This window comes from Triturus cristatus, chromosome 5_1 (genome assembly GCF_964204655.1).
Source record: "Triturus cristatus chromosome 5_1, aTriCri1.1, whole genome shotgun sequence".
Lineage (NCBI taxonomy): Eukaryota > Metazoa > Chordata > Amphibia > Caudata > Salamandridae > Triturus > Triturus cristatus.
Genome location: NC_140587.1, coordinates 177,974,714 through 177,993,670, shown reverse-complemented (window position 1 = coordinate 177,993,670; position 18,957 = coordinate 177,974,714). Strand labels below are relative to the sequence as shown.

The following is an 18,957-nucleotide window of genomic DNA, read 5'->3' as shown; positions in this document are numbered from 1 at the left end:
CTAAGTTATATAAAGCTTTAAAAACTCGTGGTTTGCGTCCCTGATAATGAACTAAGCCTTTCATTAGTTCCGTGGTACTTAGGTTTATATTCAAATCTCCGCATAAAATTAGCGGTTCTCCCCAATTAGCTAACTCTATATTTAAAAACTCAAGGACTTCAGCCTCATCCATATTAGAACCATAAATGGAGCATATAGTAAAAATCTTACCCCGCACTATAAACTCTGCAATCACCCATCTACCCCATTTGTCAGCTAATTTACGCCCAACTGTACAATATCCTGGTCTCGATAAAATCATAACCCCTCTAGTATTGTTGGTTTGTTAAGAGGCTACATTCAGCGTGTAACCAAGATCTGCTATCAAAAGCCTATTATCCCAAGAAAGATGTGTTTCCTGTAGGCAAAGAATATCAGGTTTAATGAATCGAACTTCTGCGGCTATTTGCCTTCTTTTATTGCTGGAATTAAGCCCAGATACATTAAACGAGCAGATTTTTATACTACGAGACATTAAGGATTCTTCTTAGTATCCACAATACAGTATCATTCCGCTCAAACTGGGGATTAAACAAACATAAGCTCTTAATACATGTAAATCTTTCCAGACTATCCGCAACTCAACTATCATTTGAAACCGCCAAGGACTTTTTTCCCCTTATTCCCCAACCTCCCCCACCACCATCACCATCCCAAACCCCCCCCCCCCCTCTACGCCTCCCCAACCCCGGTGACCCCTGCCCCTCTCCCTTAAACGAGGCTAAAGGACCCAGTCCTGAGGATGGAAGTGAGTGTCAGCCCCTCTGTGGTCCCCACAGCTCTACCTGCACTATTGTGAGAAAAAAAGAAAAATCAACTCTGGGGGAACTGCCCCCTACCTTCTATGCCCCCCGCAATCTTGCCTAATCTGGTCTTGCCCGCCTTTCTTGGCGAGTACTTAACCACCCAAGACATTGCTAAACATACTAACCATCACAAAAATATATTTATCTAAAGCATCAAACACACCACAATAGATCTGGTAAACCCAATACATTCGCCAGTTATAATCAGAATATGGCTATATATTTTAAGGGTTCTTCAAAGAATGTAAATATTCCTTTGCTAAAGCGATATTGGTGAAAAATCTTGATCTCTCTTTGTAAGTCACTTTAAGTTTTGCGGGATTCATAATGTAAGCCTGCGCACCCTCCTTTTGAAATAAATCCACCAATTGGCGCAGTTGCCAGCGAATATCCATGGTGAACTTCGAATAGTCAGGTACCGCAAAAAAAGTGTAACCGTCAGCCATAGATTTACTATTCAATCGGGTTTGTAAGTAAATATCTTCTCTTGCCCGAAAGCTATTAAAGGCAACAAGGATCGGCCTCGGTCTAGATCTTGTGCTTTGCCCGGGTCGAGACTGAACATTAAAAGGGAATCGGTGGGCCCTTTCAATTTCTCTATCCCAATCCCATTTATTTAGACCAGGGACAGCCTTCTGAAACAAATCCACCACAAACTTCCGTGGATCTTGCCCTTCATCACCTTCCGCAATCTGCATTATCCTTAGATTATTCCGTCGTGATCGATTTTCCAAATCGGCCATTCGCCAAAGGACATCGTCTCTGTTGCTACCCAAGAGCTCGGTAGTTTTTTTTTGTTTGGACATTTCATCTTCTATATTAGAAATACGTGTTTCAACTTCAGTGAATCGTTCCCCAAAGTCAGATTGAGCCTTCACGAGCCGCCTGATTGAGCCTTGTAATTTCCGACATGAATTTTGTATCTTCTGGCAATCTAATGCAGTTTTGTCCATGTGGCTCAAAATTGTTTGATAAATTGTAGTAAGGGTGATATCAGCCGTTTGGGCTGCTTGAAAATCGACAACACCGTGAATACCTGCCACTGAAGGTGTATCCCGGCCTCTTACTGTAATAGGGGTGTCTGCTTCCCCAGGCTCGCCACTGGCATTCACCTCGTCTTCAAAGGACTCACGTTCCCCTTCAAAAGACATCTGACTCATACCTTGTGTTACCAAATCCTCACACGAAGACGCTGAATTCTCTGAGACAGAGTAGAAATCTCCGGATTCAGCCTCTATCGGCATAGGTCTAACAGGCTCTTCAAGGGTTAAATTATCCGTTACAGATACGACTTCAAGAGGAATTAAACAGTTAGATTCTTTCTCTGTAGTTACATTATTGCTCGCAACTGCGACTATGTTGCTATCTCCCCCGTCGTTCAACACTTCATTTGTAGCAGAAACATCAAACTGTGGTATAGAGCAGTTGTTAAGCAATGAAGATTCACTAGTCGGCATCGCTGAGCGGGTTTGCTCAGTATTAGTGTTAGAGAACAGAGTCATGATTGTATGCTTAACTTTCCCTGGGTGAACGCCGGAATCTCTCTCCCCTTTTTTCGTTGCGGGAATAGAAGTCTTTAAGTCCTGTCCACGACCCTTGCGAACCTGTTGGAGCCATTTCTCCCGTCTTCAACAAAGCCGTCTCCTTGCAAGCGAAGTACTCGCCACGAAGCCAAGCCGGCACACCTGTGCTGGCCGCCGCCCACCACGCTCTTGAAATATACCATTACCTATGTTGTATGGCAAATATAGTTCTACATTATTGTATCCACTATAATATAGATGCTAAAGAATGTACTCTGTGAGTCCCTTGTTGCTTTCATTTTCATCGTTTAAAATACACATGAGTGGTCGAGCTTGCACATGTGATCAAGGCTGCTAGGTAGCAGAAACGCATTATGTGCGAATAAATGGATTTCTGCATCTATCCTGCCTGGTTCTGAGAGAGCATATATCTCTACTTTAGGGACAATTTTGATTTGTCGGGTATGCACCATCTCCCGAGGGTTTGTTTGGTTCGGAAGGAGTGCTTTAGCAAGGAGATATATATATATATATATATATATATATATATATATATATATATATATATATATATATATTACTGCTCCAGGCAACTATAACTTACGCGACCGCAATCCTCTGCTGATGACGTCAGATATTACATCACTGATGAAATATGTGTCTTTCTTAAAAAAAAATATTTGTAATATATGTATAGCTAAAAATTAATGGAAGAAGACATGGGTAAATAAGTGTCTAAATCCTGTGATGTAATATCTGACGTCATCAGCAGAGGATTGCGGTCACGTGAGTTATAGTTGCCTGCACTAACTATAATGGGGGAATTTCAATGGTTTTTCACGAGTGAAATGTCCAGCTAACTATAACATGTTTGAAACCTATGGTTTTTTAAGTGAATTTGCAAGGTTTTTTAAATGCTAATTCCTAACTATAACGTGTGTGAAACCTATGGTTTTTTCAGTGAATATATATATAGATATATATATATTTTTTTCCCCAGGATGTTATTTGCCATTTTATCTATTCTTATGGCTTTTTACTTGTTTGTCATTTATGGAACAGTACAGACGATGAACTCTGAACTTTACATCAGTCCGGGGTGGTTATGTCTGATGCCATGCATTTAAAGAGGACCACGGACTTTGGTACGCATATGATTCATTCAGGGGCATCTTCGGATTAGCAGTCCCGTCAAGGGTCAGTAACGATTACATGGAGGCAGACGATGTTGCCTGCATAATACATATTCTGTGTTTTAATCTCCCAAGTTGTGTATTAACCCCAATATGCATCATGACAATTTGGTTTAATGTCCGTTTAACGTCCTTGATTTGAGGTATTTTGGACTATGCATGACATTTCTTCCCGCTGGTTAGACGCAATAAGAATCAGAGATCCAGCCCGATAGTAATGACGCCATGGAACATTGTTATTTGGTCAGACCAGGGGAGGTGTTACACTATTGAAATGCTTTTTTAAGAATGGACTTACAGCACATTTTTTATCATTTATGGTGTTAGTTTCACTGTTATCCGAGTTAGACAACCTGAAGTGGTCAGCGCCATATTGCAAAATGTATTTACACACACTATGTTGTTCTATATTATATGCCCATCCCTTAGGCGGGGAATATGTGTTCTTTTCGGAGTGTTGGCCAAATGTGATTGAAGGCAATATTAGCAATGTGGGCTATTTGTGCATTATGCACTTTAGAATTGTACCATGTCATGTTACACCAGCCTTGCAATTTATTGCTGAATTATGTCTTTAAGCAGGATGAGATAGGCAATTGGTTACATTATAGAGCAGTAAAGCTGTCTTTTATGTTTATGATTGTTTTCCATGCTATTAGGGGGATGGCCTATATAGGTGTGTTTAGACATGGCACTCGCCAGATTGAGAAAGGCTGACTTGTTCAGCCGAAATGAGTCTCTACAGTTGCGGGGTCGAGGGAGATCCAAGAATATAAAAAAGATGCATACCCACAGCCCTGAGTGCGTGCCTTCTTCTTTAGTGGAGCAGGACTGTTTTGTTCATTATATATATATATATATATATATATATATATTACCTACTGGCGGTCGCCAGTAGGTAGTTATAGTTAGGACCACGTTTCCATAGGAAAACCTCAACATTCTATTTTGAATAACTTTGGCGCCGGTCGACGAATCCTCGCGAATTTCTCAAAATAGGTGGGGCGCTACGCTCCGCTCCTACCCTGAAAGTCTCGGGGGGATCCGTCAAGCGGGGGCTGAGATAAAAGGGGGGTCCCAAAACGCGTTTTTCCCATGCATTTTTCCATAGGACCTTTAGACAGGGCTACAGCCCGAACGGCTGAACAGAATTACTAGAAATTTGGCAGAGAGGTAGTCCGTAGGTCAAGGAAGTGCCTTTTGTAGGTTTGGTGTAAATCAGTTCAGTTGATTTTGAGAAAATAGCCTTTAAATCAATATATATATCTGAGCCAGCTTACGGTACGCTTACCGTACGCTTACGGTAAGCGTACGGTGGCGTGCGCGAGCGCGATTCTGATTGGCTCTTAGATCTTAGTAAACATTCGAATCGGCCGAAACCAGGAAGCGGCGGCCGCCATTTTGTGTATTTCACTCTGAAAAAAAAGAGTGAAAACAAGGAAAGGGGGCAATGAGGAGAGTTACAGACCCCCTAACAATTGTAAGGGGGTCAAAGAAGGACAGAAAAGTACAAAAAAAACATTTATTGATTTTAAAAAAAATCACGGGGTACGCGTACGGTAAGCTCACGGTAAGCGTACGGTAAAAAAAATAAAAATAAATAAATGAAAATCAGATTTAAGAGTTTAGAAATTAGGGAGCTCTAAAAAGAGCTGTTGTGTTTATGGAGTCACTTTTTTAGTGGTACCTACAAGTAAGTACCGATGCAGAGTCTAAGGTTCAAGAGGAAGACTCTGTTCCCTTCATCATTGAAGTGCACACCATCTCCTCTATAAATGTCTTGCATGTCGTAACGCAAGTTGTTGTGGTAAATGGCACCCATACCATAGTCACGGAGGAAAGCAGAAACAGATTTGTTGACGTGCTTTCTTGCTTTGTCAATCTGTGGACAGAAATGATTGGACCAGTTCCATTTTTGCCTTTGGCATATGTTGGAAAACACAAAGGCAGTTTTAGGGAAAAGTGTAAACAGTTGTGCAAAGGTGTCCTTCATAAGCATTTCCAGACCTACCCCAGTCAAAGTGCCTAGGTCATTGCCACCACAGTGCACTATTATGAGGTCAGGGTGTTGGATTTGCATGAAGGATTTCACCAATGGCATCAATTGGTGCCACTTTAACCCTCTCTGACCAATCCATTTAATGTCTACATTTGGCAAAGCAAGGTCTCTCACCATATCTGTTTTCTCTGCAAACTTTTCACTCCAGAAGACATAGCTGTGCCCTACAATCCACACTGTGAACATCTTCAAAGGAGAACTGGATGCACTCAGGAGGTGTCTTTCAGTAGAATGGCAATATGAAAAGAAAGACAGTTTGGAAATGGAGGCATACATATTTTTTACAAAACAAAAAGAACTGATTGGCTGTTTCATACCATTCTAGAAAAAAAACTAGGCTGTATGTGAAAATTAATAGAAGCATGTTTTGTATTGGTACAAAAAAATGTGTAACCAAAGAACAGTACTATGGATTTGCAGTTAGGTTTGAAAAGTCAAGCACTCTTGCTCTGTGGAATTGAAACATTGTGTGTCGAACTTCTGACCTAACTGCACACAGCAGTGTTCCATGAGCTGTTGCTATGGTAGCAGGCAGAAGTCAAGTTGGGGGAAGGGTACTAGGCAGAAGTCAAGTTGGGGGCAGGGTACTTTTGGAAAAGGGTTGGTTTTCAACCAATAGAAATGTGTCATTACATTTGAAAAAAAGGGGGAAGCACTGAGATTTGAAACTTACATGTATATGTGTGGAAAAATAGAGGGAAAGTTTGCCATTATCTGGTTCTGCTGAGAGGAGAGAGGTGTACAGAACAGAGATCCTGGCTCTGATAATCTGCTGTTTGAGTGACACATTTCTTTCACAACTAACTAATTTTAAAGGTGAGTTTACAGTTTGAGAGGGGATGTATGTGGTAACTTAAGAAATGAATAATAGAAATGGGAATTGTTTTTGTTGTAGTTACACATGGTGGATTCATAATGTGTCAGTCTGTAAAAGAGATTTTCACTTGGCCCGAAAAAAAAAGAGCAGTAAGTGTGCTTTCAAATTGGCAAAGAAATTTCGTTTTGGCACTAATGTGAAAACATGACTGTGTGTGCATAGAAGAATTATAGGCAGAAATGTATTGCGTCTTGCTCTGGTGATTTCACAGTTGCAGTAGATGGAAAAGAGGAGCGAATTTTTGGGGGAAGAAGCAGAGGTTTAGCACACACCCATGTGCTTGCCATGTATAGTCATGCACAGTAATTAGAAGCGAGTGGGGTTTTCAGGTTTAAGTCTGTAATGCAAATACATTCAGCATCACTAAGGCTGGTTGCCCCTGCTGGAGTGTAGGCAGTCACAGAGAATGCACACGGTGGTGGTCTGAAAAAAAAACAGCTTGGACATGTGCATTTAAATAAATTTAAAAAAAAAGGTTTCAGAATGTGTCAGTCTGTAAAAGTGATTTCAAAGTGTAAAAAGAGATTTTCACTTGGCCCGAAAAAAAAAGAGCAGTAAGTGTGCTTTCAAATTGGCAAAGAAATTTCGTTTTGGCACTAATGTGAAAACATGACTCTGTGTGCATAGAAGAATTATAGGCAGAAATGTATTGCGTCTTGCTCTGGTGATTTCACAGTTGCAGTAGATGGAAAAGAGGAGCGAATTTTTGGGGGAAGAAGCAGAGGTTTAGCACACACCCATGTGCTTGCCATGTATAGTCATGCACAGTAATTAGAAGCGAGTGGGGTTTTCAGGTTTAAGTCTGTAATGCAAATACATTCAGCATCACTAAGGCTGGTTGCCCCTGCTGGAGTGTAGGCAGTCACAGAGAATACACACGGTGGTGGTCTGAAAAAAAAACAGCTTGGACATGTGCATTTAAATAAATTTAAAAAAAAAGGTTTCAGAATGTGTCAGTCTGTAAAAGTGATTTCAAAGTGTAAAAAGAGATTTTCACTTGGCCCGAAAAAAAAAGAGCAGTAAGTGTGCTTTCAAATTGGCAAAGAAATTTCGTTTTGGCACTAATGTGAAAACATGACTCTGTGTGCATAGAAGAATTATAGGCAGAAATGTATTGCGTCTTGCTCTGGTGATTTCACAGTTGCAGTAGATGGAAAAGTGGAGCGAATTTTTGGGGGAAGAAGCAGAGGTTTAGCACACACCCATGTGCTTGCCATGTATAGTCATGCACAGTAATTAGAAGCGAGTGGGGTTTTCAGGTTTAAGTCTGTAATGCAAATACATTCAGCATCACTAAGGCTGGTTGCCCCTGCTGGAGTGTAGGCAGTCACAGAGAATACACACGGTGGTGGTCTGAAAAAAAAACAGCTTGGACATGTGCATTTAAATAAATTTAAAAAAAAGGTTTCAGAATGTGTCAGTCTGTAAAAGTGATTTCAAAGTGTAAAAAGAGATTTTCACTTGGCCCGAAAAAAAAAGAGCAGTAAGTGTGCTTTCAAATTGGCAAAGAAATTTCGTTTTGGCACTAATGTGAAAACATGACTCTGTGTGCATAGAAGAATTATAGGCAGAAATGTATTGCGTCTTGCTCTGGTGATTTCACAGTTGCAGTAGATGGAAAAGAGGAGCGAATTTTTGGGGGAAGAAGCAGAGGTTTAGCACACACCCATGTGCTTGCCATGTATAGTCATGCACAGTAATTAGAAGCGAGTGGGGTTTTCAGGTTTAAGTCTGTAATGCAAATACATTCAGCATCACTAAGGCTGGTTGCCCCTGCTGGAGTGTAGGCAGTCACAGAGAATACACACGGTGGTGGTCTGAAAAAAAAACAGCTTGGACATGTGCATTTAAATAAATTTAAAAAAAAGGTTTCAGAATGTGTCAGTCTGTAAAAGTGATTTCAAAGTGTAAAAAGAGATTTTCACTTGGCCCGAAAAAAAAAGAGCAGTAAGTGTGCTTTCAAATTGGCAAAGAAATTTCGTTTTGGCACTAATGTGAAAACATGACTCTGTGTGCATAGAAGAATTATAGGCAGAAATGTATTGCGTCTTGCTCTGGTGATTTCACAGTTGCAGTAGATGGAAAAGAGGAGCGAATTTTTGGGGGAAGAAGCAGAGGTTTAGCACACACCCATGTGCTTGCCATGTATAGTCATGCACAGTAATTAGAAGCGAGTGGGGTTTTCAGGTTTAAGTCTGTAATGCAAATACATTCAGCATCACTAAGGCTGGTTGCCCCTGCTGGAGTGTAGGCAGTCACAGAGAATACACACGGTGGTGGTCTGAAAAAAAAACAGCTTGGACATGTGCATTTAAATAAATTTAAAAAAAAAGGTTTCAGAATGTGTCAGTCTGTAAAAGTGATTTCAAATTGAAAAAAGAGATATACACTTGCCCCCGAAAAAAAAAGAGCAGTAAGTGTGCTTTCAAATTGGCAAAGAAATTTCGTTTTGGGACTAATGTGAAAACATGACTCTGTGTGCATAGAAGAATTATAGGCAGAAATGTATTGCGTCTTGCTCTGGTGATTTCACAGTTGCAGTAGATGGAAAAGAGGAGCGAATTTTTGGGGGAAGAAGCAGAGGTTTAGCACACACCCATGTGCTTGCCATGTATAGTCATGCACAGTAATTAGAAGCGAGTGGGGTTTTCAGGTTTAAGTCTGTAATGCAAATACATTCAGCATCACTAAGGCTGTTTGCCCCTGCTGGAGTGTAGGCAGTCACAGAGAATGCACACGGTGGTGGTCTGAAAAAAAAACTGCTTGGACATGTGCATTTAAATAAATTAAAAAAAAAGGTTTCAGAATGTGTCAGTCTGTAAAAGTGATTTCAAAGTGTAAAAAGAGATTTTCACTTGGCCCCGAAAAAAAAAGAGCAGTAAGTGTGCTTTCAAATTGGCAAAGAAATTTCGTTTTGGCACTAATGTGAAAACATGACTCTGTGTGCATAGAAGAATTATAGGCAGAAATGTATTGCGTCTTGCTCTGGTGATTTCACAGTTGCAGTAGATGGAAAAGAGGAGCGAATTTTTGGGGGAAGAAGCAGAGGTTTAGCACACACCCATGTGCTTGCCATGTATAGTCATGCACAGTAATTAGAAGCGAGTGGGGTTTTCAGGTTTAAGTCTGTAATGCAAATACATTCAGCATCACTAAGGCTGGTTGCCCCTGCTGGAGTGTAGGCAGTCACAGAGAATGCACACGGTGGTGGTCTGAAAAAAAAACTGCTTGGACATGTGCATTTAAATAAATTAAAAAAAAAGGTTTCAGAATGTGTCAGTCTGTAAAAGTGATTTCAAATTGAAAAAAGAGATATACACTTGCCCCCGAAAAAAAAAGAGCAGTAAGTGTGCTTTCAAATTGGCAAAGAAATTTCGTTTTGGCACTAATGTGAAAACATGACTCTGTGTGCATAGAAGAATTATAGGCAGAAATGTATTGCGTCTTGCTCTGGTGATTTCACAGTTGCAGTAGATGGAAAAGAGGAGCGAATTTTTGGGGGAAGAAGCAGAGGTTTAGCACACACCCATGTGCTTGCCATGTATAGTCATGCACAGTAATTAGAAGCGAGTGGGGTTTTCAGGTTTAAGTCTGTAATGCAAATACATTCAGCATCACTAAGGCTGGTTGCCCCTGCTGGAGTGTAGGCAGTCACAGAGAATACACACGGTGGTGGTCTGAAAAAAAAACAGCTTGGACATGTGCATTTAAATAAATTTAAAAAAAAAGGTTTCAGAATGTGTCAGTCTGTAAAAGTGATTTCAAAGTGTAAAAAGAGATTTTCACTTGGCCCGAAAAAAAAAGAGCAGTAAGTGTGCTTTCAAATTGGCAAAGAAATTTCGTTTTGGCACTAATGTGAAAACATGACTCTGTGTGCATAGAAGAATTATAGGCAGAAATGTATTGCGTCTTGCTCTGGTGATTTCACAGTTGCAGTAGATGGAAAAGAGGAGCGAATTTTTGGGGGAAGAAGCAGAGGTTTAGCACACACCCATGTGCTTGCCATGTATAGTCATGCACAGTAATTAGAAGCGAGTGGGGTTTTCAGGTTTAAGTCTGTAATGCAAATACATTCAGCATCACTAAGGCTGGTTGCCCCTGCTGGAGTGTAGGCAGTCACAGAGAATACACACGGTGGTGGTCTGAAAAAAAAACAGCTTGGTTTCATAATGTGACAGTTTGTTATACAGATTTTCACTTGCCCAAAAAAAAAGAGGAGTTTGTGTGCATTCAAATTGGCAAAGAAATTTCGTTTTGTGACTATTGTGAAAAGAAATGTAGTAATATATTTAAATTCAATAAAGAATTTTTTTTTTAGTTTTTTTGCAGGTATTGCTGAAGAACAGTGAACAAAATTTAAGATGCCTACAAAATCTCGAGTTCAAAAAACGCTAAAAAAAAAACTATATTTGAGGACAACTGGAGGACCAAAGTTAGTAGAAGATGCTGATGTTGGGAAAAAGAAAAAATCTTCTGGTAAGCAAAAAAGACAATTCCTAAACAAAATATTGAAAACAAACAAAAATGTACAAAATGTCTGTTCTCGGAAAAATGTAACAAAACCTACAGAACAGCAAAAAATTGAGGATTTAGTTAATGCAAATATACCTTCTGCAATTGAAAAGTTTAACATAAACAGAAAAACAGCATTTAAAGAGATACGTAGAAAAATGTTTCAGAGAAGAGTTATGTCCAATTTGATAAAGGATATAAAGAAATATAAGCAAAAGGCTAAATATTATAAGAGAAAAAAAGAAATTGAAGCCATTGCAGCAAAGGCATTAGAATTAAAAAGGAAACTATTCATATTAATTTTGAATAGGATGCGTACATTAGATAAAATGGTTAATGTACTGAAATCACAAAGCAAAAGCAAAAGAGTAGTGAACAGAACAAATTTTTGTAAAGTGTTTTTAGGAAAGTGGATGCATAGCTCAAGTAGTGAACCTTTTTTTAATGAAGAGAGCTATTTTCAAAGTAATAGTTTGCTGCATGCAGTTGACACCAGAGGTCGTTCATACGAAGTAAAAAATGGTTGCATAATGGAGAAGGAGATAATGGTTCCAAGAGATGAGGTACAAGTGATGGCAGATGAGGCAATGGGGAGACGTCCTAAAGCCCCAGTGTACACTTGGAATTGTAGTAGTATTTGCACTGTGCGTCAGGAATCTATTGACAGATTTCGAGAGTTTCTAAGAGAATATAGTAAAAAAAGTGTAAAACAAAAGATTAAGGTGCTTCAAAGTCTGGATCCATGCAGAGTGAGAGAGAATACTGGTTTGCAGGGTCATTCTCTTGCTTGTCTATCTAGAAAAGTGTGCAATAGTGTTTTCCATCATTTTAGGATGCTGGCTGTTCATCATACTGAAATGAGAAAGTTTGTGAGACGGTTGTATTTTGCCAAAAGTCCAGCAATAAAGTTAAATGAATTGAATAGGGCTCTGTTCCGAGGAACGGTATCAGATGTAGAGAAGGTTGTTGATGAAATTCAGTTTTGTTACTTTGGTCCTGAACAAAACAGTGCAGAGAAGGACACAGTAAATGAGGCAGAAGTGGAAGAGAATGTAGAACCTTGTGTAAGTAAGACATTTAATGATCACATAACAAAATTTGCAATAGTCTCTAATGAAAGACCAAATGTTACTTGTATTTGTTGCCGCAGAACTCATTATAGAAAACAAACTAGGAATGTTGATCTCTACAGAAAGAGTGAAAATGAAGATAATTATAAGTGGATGGATTTTGCAACATATATATTTCTTGAAAATTGTTTTGAATTGGGTGAAGATCAGCGTATTTGTAAATACTGCTACAACAAGTTAGAGGAAAATAGAATGCCGACCAGAGCTGTACATAATAATTTAGAATTGGATGCTATTCCTGCTGAACTTTCTGAATTAAATACATATGAGTCTATACTCATTCAATGTGTTCATCCGTTCCAGACCATAGTACGTATGGAGCCCAAAACTGGTAAATTACCTCCTTCAGATTTAGTGAGAGGTTTAAAAGGTAGAGTGGTGTATTTGCCCTTGGATTTGAAAAAAAATATGGAAACTATTGATGCGGATACTTTGGAAACTGAACCATTAATTATTCTGGTTAATGGTGTACCTACAAAGAATAAGAAGATTTGGCAGGAGCTGGTAGATGTGCGGAAAGTACAAAGAGCAAATTTGTATTTGAAAAAAAATAACAAATGGTATGAATCAATTTATATAGTAGAAGAAGAAGAAGAAGAAGATTTACAAGGAGATACAGAAACACCAAGTGGACAAATTGAAAAAGTGGACAAGTCAAAGGAAGAAGAAATTTATGAACATTTTAGCATACATCCTCTCCATTCGAAAGAAGTTATGGGAGACAATATTGATCTCTTTCAGATGAAGAAAGCAAAAGGAAATCCCGTGAGTGTATGGGAGGAGAGCTTGGAAGCTCGATGTTTTCCCCAGCTGTTTCCTAAAGGAAAAGGAGGACGATACGATGAACGTCCGGAACAGATTCCAGCTTCTGAGTATCGGACTACAAGACTATATGCTGAAGATCCCAGATTTCGACAAAGTATCCCTTATTTGTTCCATCTTTTATTTGAAAGCGACTTGTCTGCACTGTCTTATGCAGTAAATCACATTTTAAAAAGTGGAGTACATTTACAAAATGTGTCTGCTAAGGATTTTATGGAGAAAGTGCAGCACCGAGATGATCATTTGGAAACACAACTGATCAATCTGATGGCTTGTCAGCGTGGGACAAATGAATATTGGTACCGACGCCATGGTGAACTAAAATGCATGTTACGCAATTTAGGAACACCAACATGGTTCCTTACCCTAAGCTGCGCCGAGTACGCTTGGGATGATTTACTGGATTTTCTACGAGAGGCCAATTCAAACATTGAAAACATCGAATACAAGACAGCAGGAGAACTGTGCTCATTGGATCCGGTTAATGTTTGCAGATATTTCAATCATAGATTTGAGGCTATGATGTCCTTCATCTGCAATAAAAAAAATCCACCCCTTGGAGAAGTAGTGGATTTCTTTTGGAGAAAAGAGTACCAGGCAAGAGGTGCTCCTCATATTCATATGCTGCTGTGGATCAAGGATGCCCCAAAGTTTGGAACAGATACTGATGAAGCAGTGTTATCTTACATTGAAGAATATGCAACATGTGCTATACCTAAAAGCACAGAAGAGTACAAGTTAAAGGAGCAAGTTCTACGTTTCCAAAGTCATCGGTGTGGAAAATACTGTCGACGGAAATACAAGAGCAAAGAAAAATACTACACTAAATGTCGATTTGGATTTCCTAGACCTGTTCTTACAAATGGAAGAGTCAACAGTTTTATGTCAGCTGTGAGACATACTATCACAAGAAAATCACCTAAGAATACCTACAACCTTAAAAGAAAAGAAGAATCAAAAAATATAAATGACTACAACCCAGTCATTTTATCCATGTGGAACGCTAACATGGATATACAGTATGTTGCTGACAATTCCATTGCTGTTGCTCGATATGTAACGTCTTACATTACGAAATCAGAAAAAACAGAATTGAAGGAAATGTGGGAAGAGATTTCTCACGAGAAGACTGTCAGTAAGAAGCTGTACAGTTTCAGTTTGAAGATGTTATCGCATCGAGAAATTGGATCCTACGAATGTTCAGATAGATTATCTTCTGCAAGTCTCTACTCGAAGTCAAGAAGAATAATTTGGGCAAGTTTAGGCCTTGCAGCAATGAGAAATCGGGTACTGAAATCTGTTGGAGAAATTGAATATTTGGCACAGTTCGAACCTGAAAGTACAGATATATTGAAAACAAACATGTTGGACACATATTATCCCAAGAGAAGTCATCATCTGGAGAACATGTGTCTCTATGAAGTGCTGCAGAACTACATTTATTCACGGAAAGCTGCAGAAGACATCAATAATGGAAAATATAAAGTCGTTGGTGAAGAAGGATGTTTGGTGAAGCAAACCAAAGGAAGTTTGATAAATCACCGGAAGCTGAGTTGCGACACTACCGACAAGAAAGAATTTTACTACTTGGCTCTTTTACAGTTGTTTAAACCATGGCGTTCAGAGGATGAACTACTGGGAGAATTCCAGAGCTATGAAGATTCTTTTAATGCTTGCAAAGACAGCATACAATGCAGTACATTCTCAACTTATCTGCAAATGTTAAATGAAGAAATTGAACAGGAAACTACAATTGCAGCAGAAATTGCTAGAGACAGTTCTCAGGACAGCCAAAGTTCAGGAACATACAGTCAAGATCCCCTAGGACAACCAATCGTTGAAAATGAAGCATCAATAGCCATGAATGAAGTGGAAACGGCTATGAATCAAGCTCAAGAAGAATTTATAGACTTAGAAAATTTGGAAAGACAACTGAATCAAGAGCAGCAACAAATTTATGAAGAGATCAAAAACAAAATTGAACACGGATTTCTACATGAAAAAAAAGAGTGCTCATGCACATCATTTCATCCAATCAGGATGTATGTAAGCGGACAAGCTGGCACTGGAAAAAGTTTCCTAATTAAAGTCATCAGAAGCTACCTAAAGCAAAAAACAGATTCTACTTTGTCTTGTGTGGTTACTGCTCCAACTGGGTTAGCAGCATATAACATAAAAGGAATCACCTTACATCGTTTGCTAATGTTACCAGTGGAGCATGAGAACAAAATACAATTCAACAAGCTAACTGGAGAAGCATGCTTGGAAGTTTCAAGAGTATTGAAGAAGATGCAAGTTCTCATTATTGATGAGGTGAGCATGGTATCAAACTTAATGCTTGCCTTTGTGCATTTAAGAATGCAGCAAATTTTGAAGACAGACTATGACGTGTTATTTGGTGGAAAACACGTCATCGTTTTTGGGGATCTTTTGCAACTTACTCCGGTTAAAGGACAACCAGTGTTTAATACTGTGACACATGAAGACACGAAGAAGTCATTGGGAAGCATCGGTAATACAAATATTTGGTCCTTCTTTGAGTACAAGGAACTTACAACTAATATGAGGCAAGCAAACGATGAAGAATATGGAAGTATTCTGAAAGATATCAGGATTGGACTACTCACAGAAGCTGGCAAAAAAGCATTACAGACTCGGCTGCTACATAATTTATTTCCAAAGGAAGAAATAGTTGCAGAGAAGATATACAAGAACATTGCAGAAAACAAAAGTGTCATCTGCTTAATGCCAACTCTACGTGAATGCTCAATATTCAATGAGGAGCTTTTGAAATTGGAAAAGGAAGAGATCATGAAATTGGAAGCAGTGGACAAAATTGAGGATGGAAGAATTACTGTCACAGTAACAGGCAAACTGAAAAATAAATTGGACTCACTAGAGAAGAACATCTCCAAAACAGCAGGATTAGAAAAAAATCTATATGTTTGCATGAACTGTAGAGTGTTTTTAAGGAGAAATTTGGATGTTGAAAAAGGCTTAGTAAATGGAGCGATGGGAAGAGTTGTGGGTTTTATTAATTATCAGAAAAAAGATGGAATTGAATGGTTAAAAATAAAATTTGATCAGATAGAGGAAGTTAAAGACATTTGTCGTTGTTCAGTTCGTTTCATGCTTGTGAAAGACTTATATGTACGTAGGAAGCAGTTTCCGTTTTCTCTAGCATATGCTGTAACTATTCACAAGTCTCAAGGATTGACTGTAGATTGTGCATTTGTGAACATTGGATCTAGTGTGTTCAAAGAAGGTATGGCATATGTTGCTTTGTCACGAGTCAAAACATTATCAGGTTTATTCATGATAGACTTCGATGACTCAAAAGTTAGTGCTGATACAAACTGTGTAAAGGAGTATAATAGATTAAGAAGAAGCTATGCTCCTCATTTAGGTCAGTATCCTGTGTTGGAGAAACGTGTAGTTTCTCGTAAAAGGAGAAATGAGAATATCTGTAATGAAGATGTAGAGAAGAGGAAAAAAAAGAGGAGTGATGTAATTGCAAGCAAAAAGAATAAGGAAAATGAAGAACAGGTTGTAGGATGTCATTTTGAAAATAGCTCTGGTGTCAACTGCTACGCAAATGTAGTGCTGAATGTTGCTTTTTATCTGGAAAGTTTGCAAGAGCAGATAATAATAAATCAGGGAAAAAGATTCTGTTCAGAGCTCAGTCTCCTTTTTCAAAAGCTGAGTAAAGATAAAACTCAAATAGAAAGTGCTACTGATATTAGAAAACTTTTAGATGTATGTTCAGGACGAACACAGTTTTCTCAAAATGAACAGCAAGATGCTCACGAATTTTTGATGTATTTTCTTCAGGTAGTGGAAGAAGAAGGAGTTCCCATTGACATTTTTTTTGGTCTCTCTTATAAATGGGAACATAGTTGTGATAATTGTTATAATATAAGTGGTTCTATTGTTGATAATGAAAGGTTTATTTATTTGACATTGCCAGAGAGTAAAACAGTCACTTTTGCAAACTTAGTTAAAGATGCTAATCATAGCATGAAATGTGGTGAGTGTAATTCTGACATGTTATCAACATTAATTTTAAGGGAATACGGACAGTATGTAATTTTAATGATGCAACGATGTAGAGCTGATGGATCAAAATTGGATACTTTAATAAAGAAGTTTACAGGACAGCAATTATCAATTTCAGGAAAAACTTTTGTAACTGTTGCAATAATTTTCCATGATGGACCTACTGTTACTTCTGGACATTACACAGTTTATCTAAAATGTGAAAAAGGATGGACACTGTGTAATGATTCCCAATTGATTTTCAAACAACGTTTGCCTTTTGATTTAGCAAATTCCTATCTAATCTTCCTGAAACCTAAATTTTAGAGAGACTTGGCAAGATCTGGACAAAATAATTTTACCATTTTACAGGATTACCATTGCAATTTTGTAGAAAAAAGATTTTTAAAATTATCATTTGGCCTAAAGGAAAGATAACCAATTGTAATGTGGACTTTTTAAATTTTTAATGCAATTTTGAAAAACCAATAATTTAGAGATTATCGGTAACTTCTGCACATTTTAAATTTTGGAATGTTATTGGACTGCCACTGGAAATTTTTTCAAAAATAATTTCAAAAATTACTATTTGGCCATGTGGAAAAGTAAGCAATTCTATTGTGGACTAAATAAATTATTCGAAAAATTTTCGTGAACCAAAATGTTACAGAGAATCGGTGAGATCTGGACAGATTAAACTTTAGAATTTTAATGGTTTTCCCTTGGAAATTTATTCCAGGGAAAGAATAAAAAATACTATTTGGCCTAAAGGAAATAAAATCAGATGTATTTTGGAGTTATTTGAGATATATTATTGTGAATGTACTTCTGAAACAAAAATATCAGACGGTATTTTAAAGAAAAAAGTATTGTTTTTAGATGACATTTTTTAAGAATAATATGCATTTCTGTAATGATAAGTTTAAGTGAGAAGAGATTCTGGGCTTTTTTAATACAATCTTTGAGATTGTTATTTTTTTTTGCCCGCTGTAAAATGATGAATGCAATTGCTTTCACAATTTATAGTGAAATGCAATATATTCTGAAAACAGCAAAAATAAGGCAAAAATATTTTTTGGGAAAAAATGTAAATATGTGTACTGTATTATAAAATGTTTTAAAAATATTAATACTTTTTTCTTTTTTTTCAGATCGATATAGAAAATTTTCGTAAACTACAACCATTTTAAAAACTATTTTTTAAAAAAACAAATGAATAAATATTTTTTTCAGTGAGTATGGTAAGTCAATAGTAATAATTGTAGTCTTTCAAGGACCTTGTAATGTGAAAAATGATTTTTAGTGTTTTTTTTAAAAAATAAAAAAAAAGGTACGCTTACCGTACGCGTACGGTAAAAAAAAAAAGTTTTTTAAAAAAAATGTAAAAAAAAGATGAAAGATAAGGTTGGCTCTTAAAAGAACCGTTGTGTTCATGCAGGGACAGAGGAAAGGAACCATGGGAAAATCATTCAAAGCTACAAATGTGCTGATCTATTTTGTTATTCACTAGGGAAACACTGGTCTCCCTATAACAAATTAGAGCTTTACAAAATGTGCAATGAATATCAACCTTCCGAAATCGAGGGTTCATTTCCAGAGGGCCAGCAAAAGGAGATTCTCCCCCCACAGATGAAGGGCTCACCTGAGCTGCAGAAGAAGGAGTAAGCTCTGCAGGTGATGGTCCAGGCTGAGCTGCTGTGGATGTACTGGCTCGTCTTTCTGAAGAGTTACCTCCAAAAAGTTGAGCATGTGTCCTTTTGTGTACATCCTTGAGGTGCCTCATCATGGTGTGATTCCCAAAGGAATACTTCCTGTCAGGATTACCTCTAGAAAGTACACGCTGACACAGCTTGCAAGTAACTAAGGGTGCATTCACCTTTTGCTGGCCTTCTGGAAAAGTAAAATAATCCCAAACATAAGAAGGTTTTACTTTCCTCGCTCTCTGCCTCAAGACAGTGCTG

At 38.0% G+C, this 18,957-nt stretch overlaps 1 protein-coding gene across 1 annotated transcript; it reads left to right on the top strand.

Moving 5' to 3' along the window:
- The first annotated feature begins 6,326 nt into the window (after window positions 1–6,326).
- On the top strand, window positions 6,327–18,209 carry LOC146830590 (uncharacterized). The gene is made up of 2 exons (XM_085604054.1): window positions 6,327–6,436; window positions 10,816–18,209. The coding sequence occupies exon 2, from the start codon at window positions 10,859–10,861 to the stop codon at window positions 17,321–17,323; it is 6,465 nt and encodes a 2,154-aa protein (XP_085460180.1). The 5' UTR covers window positions 6,327–6,436; window positions 10,816–10,858; the 3' UTR covers window positions 17,324–18,209.
- Window positions 18,210–18,957: the final 748 nt, after the last annotated feature.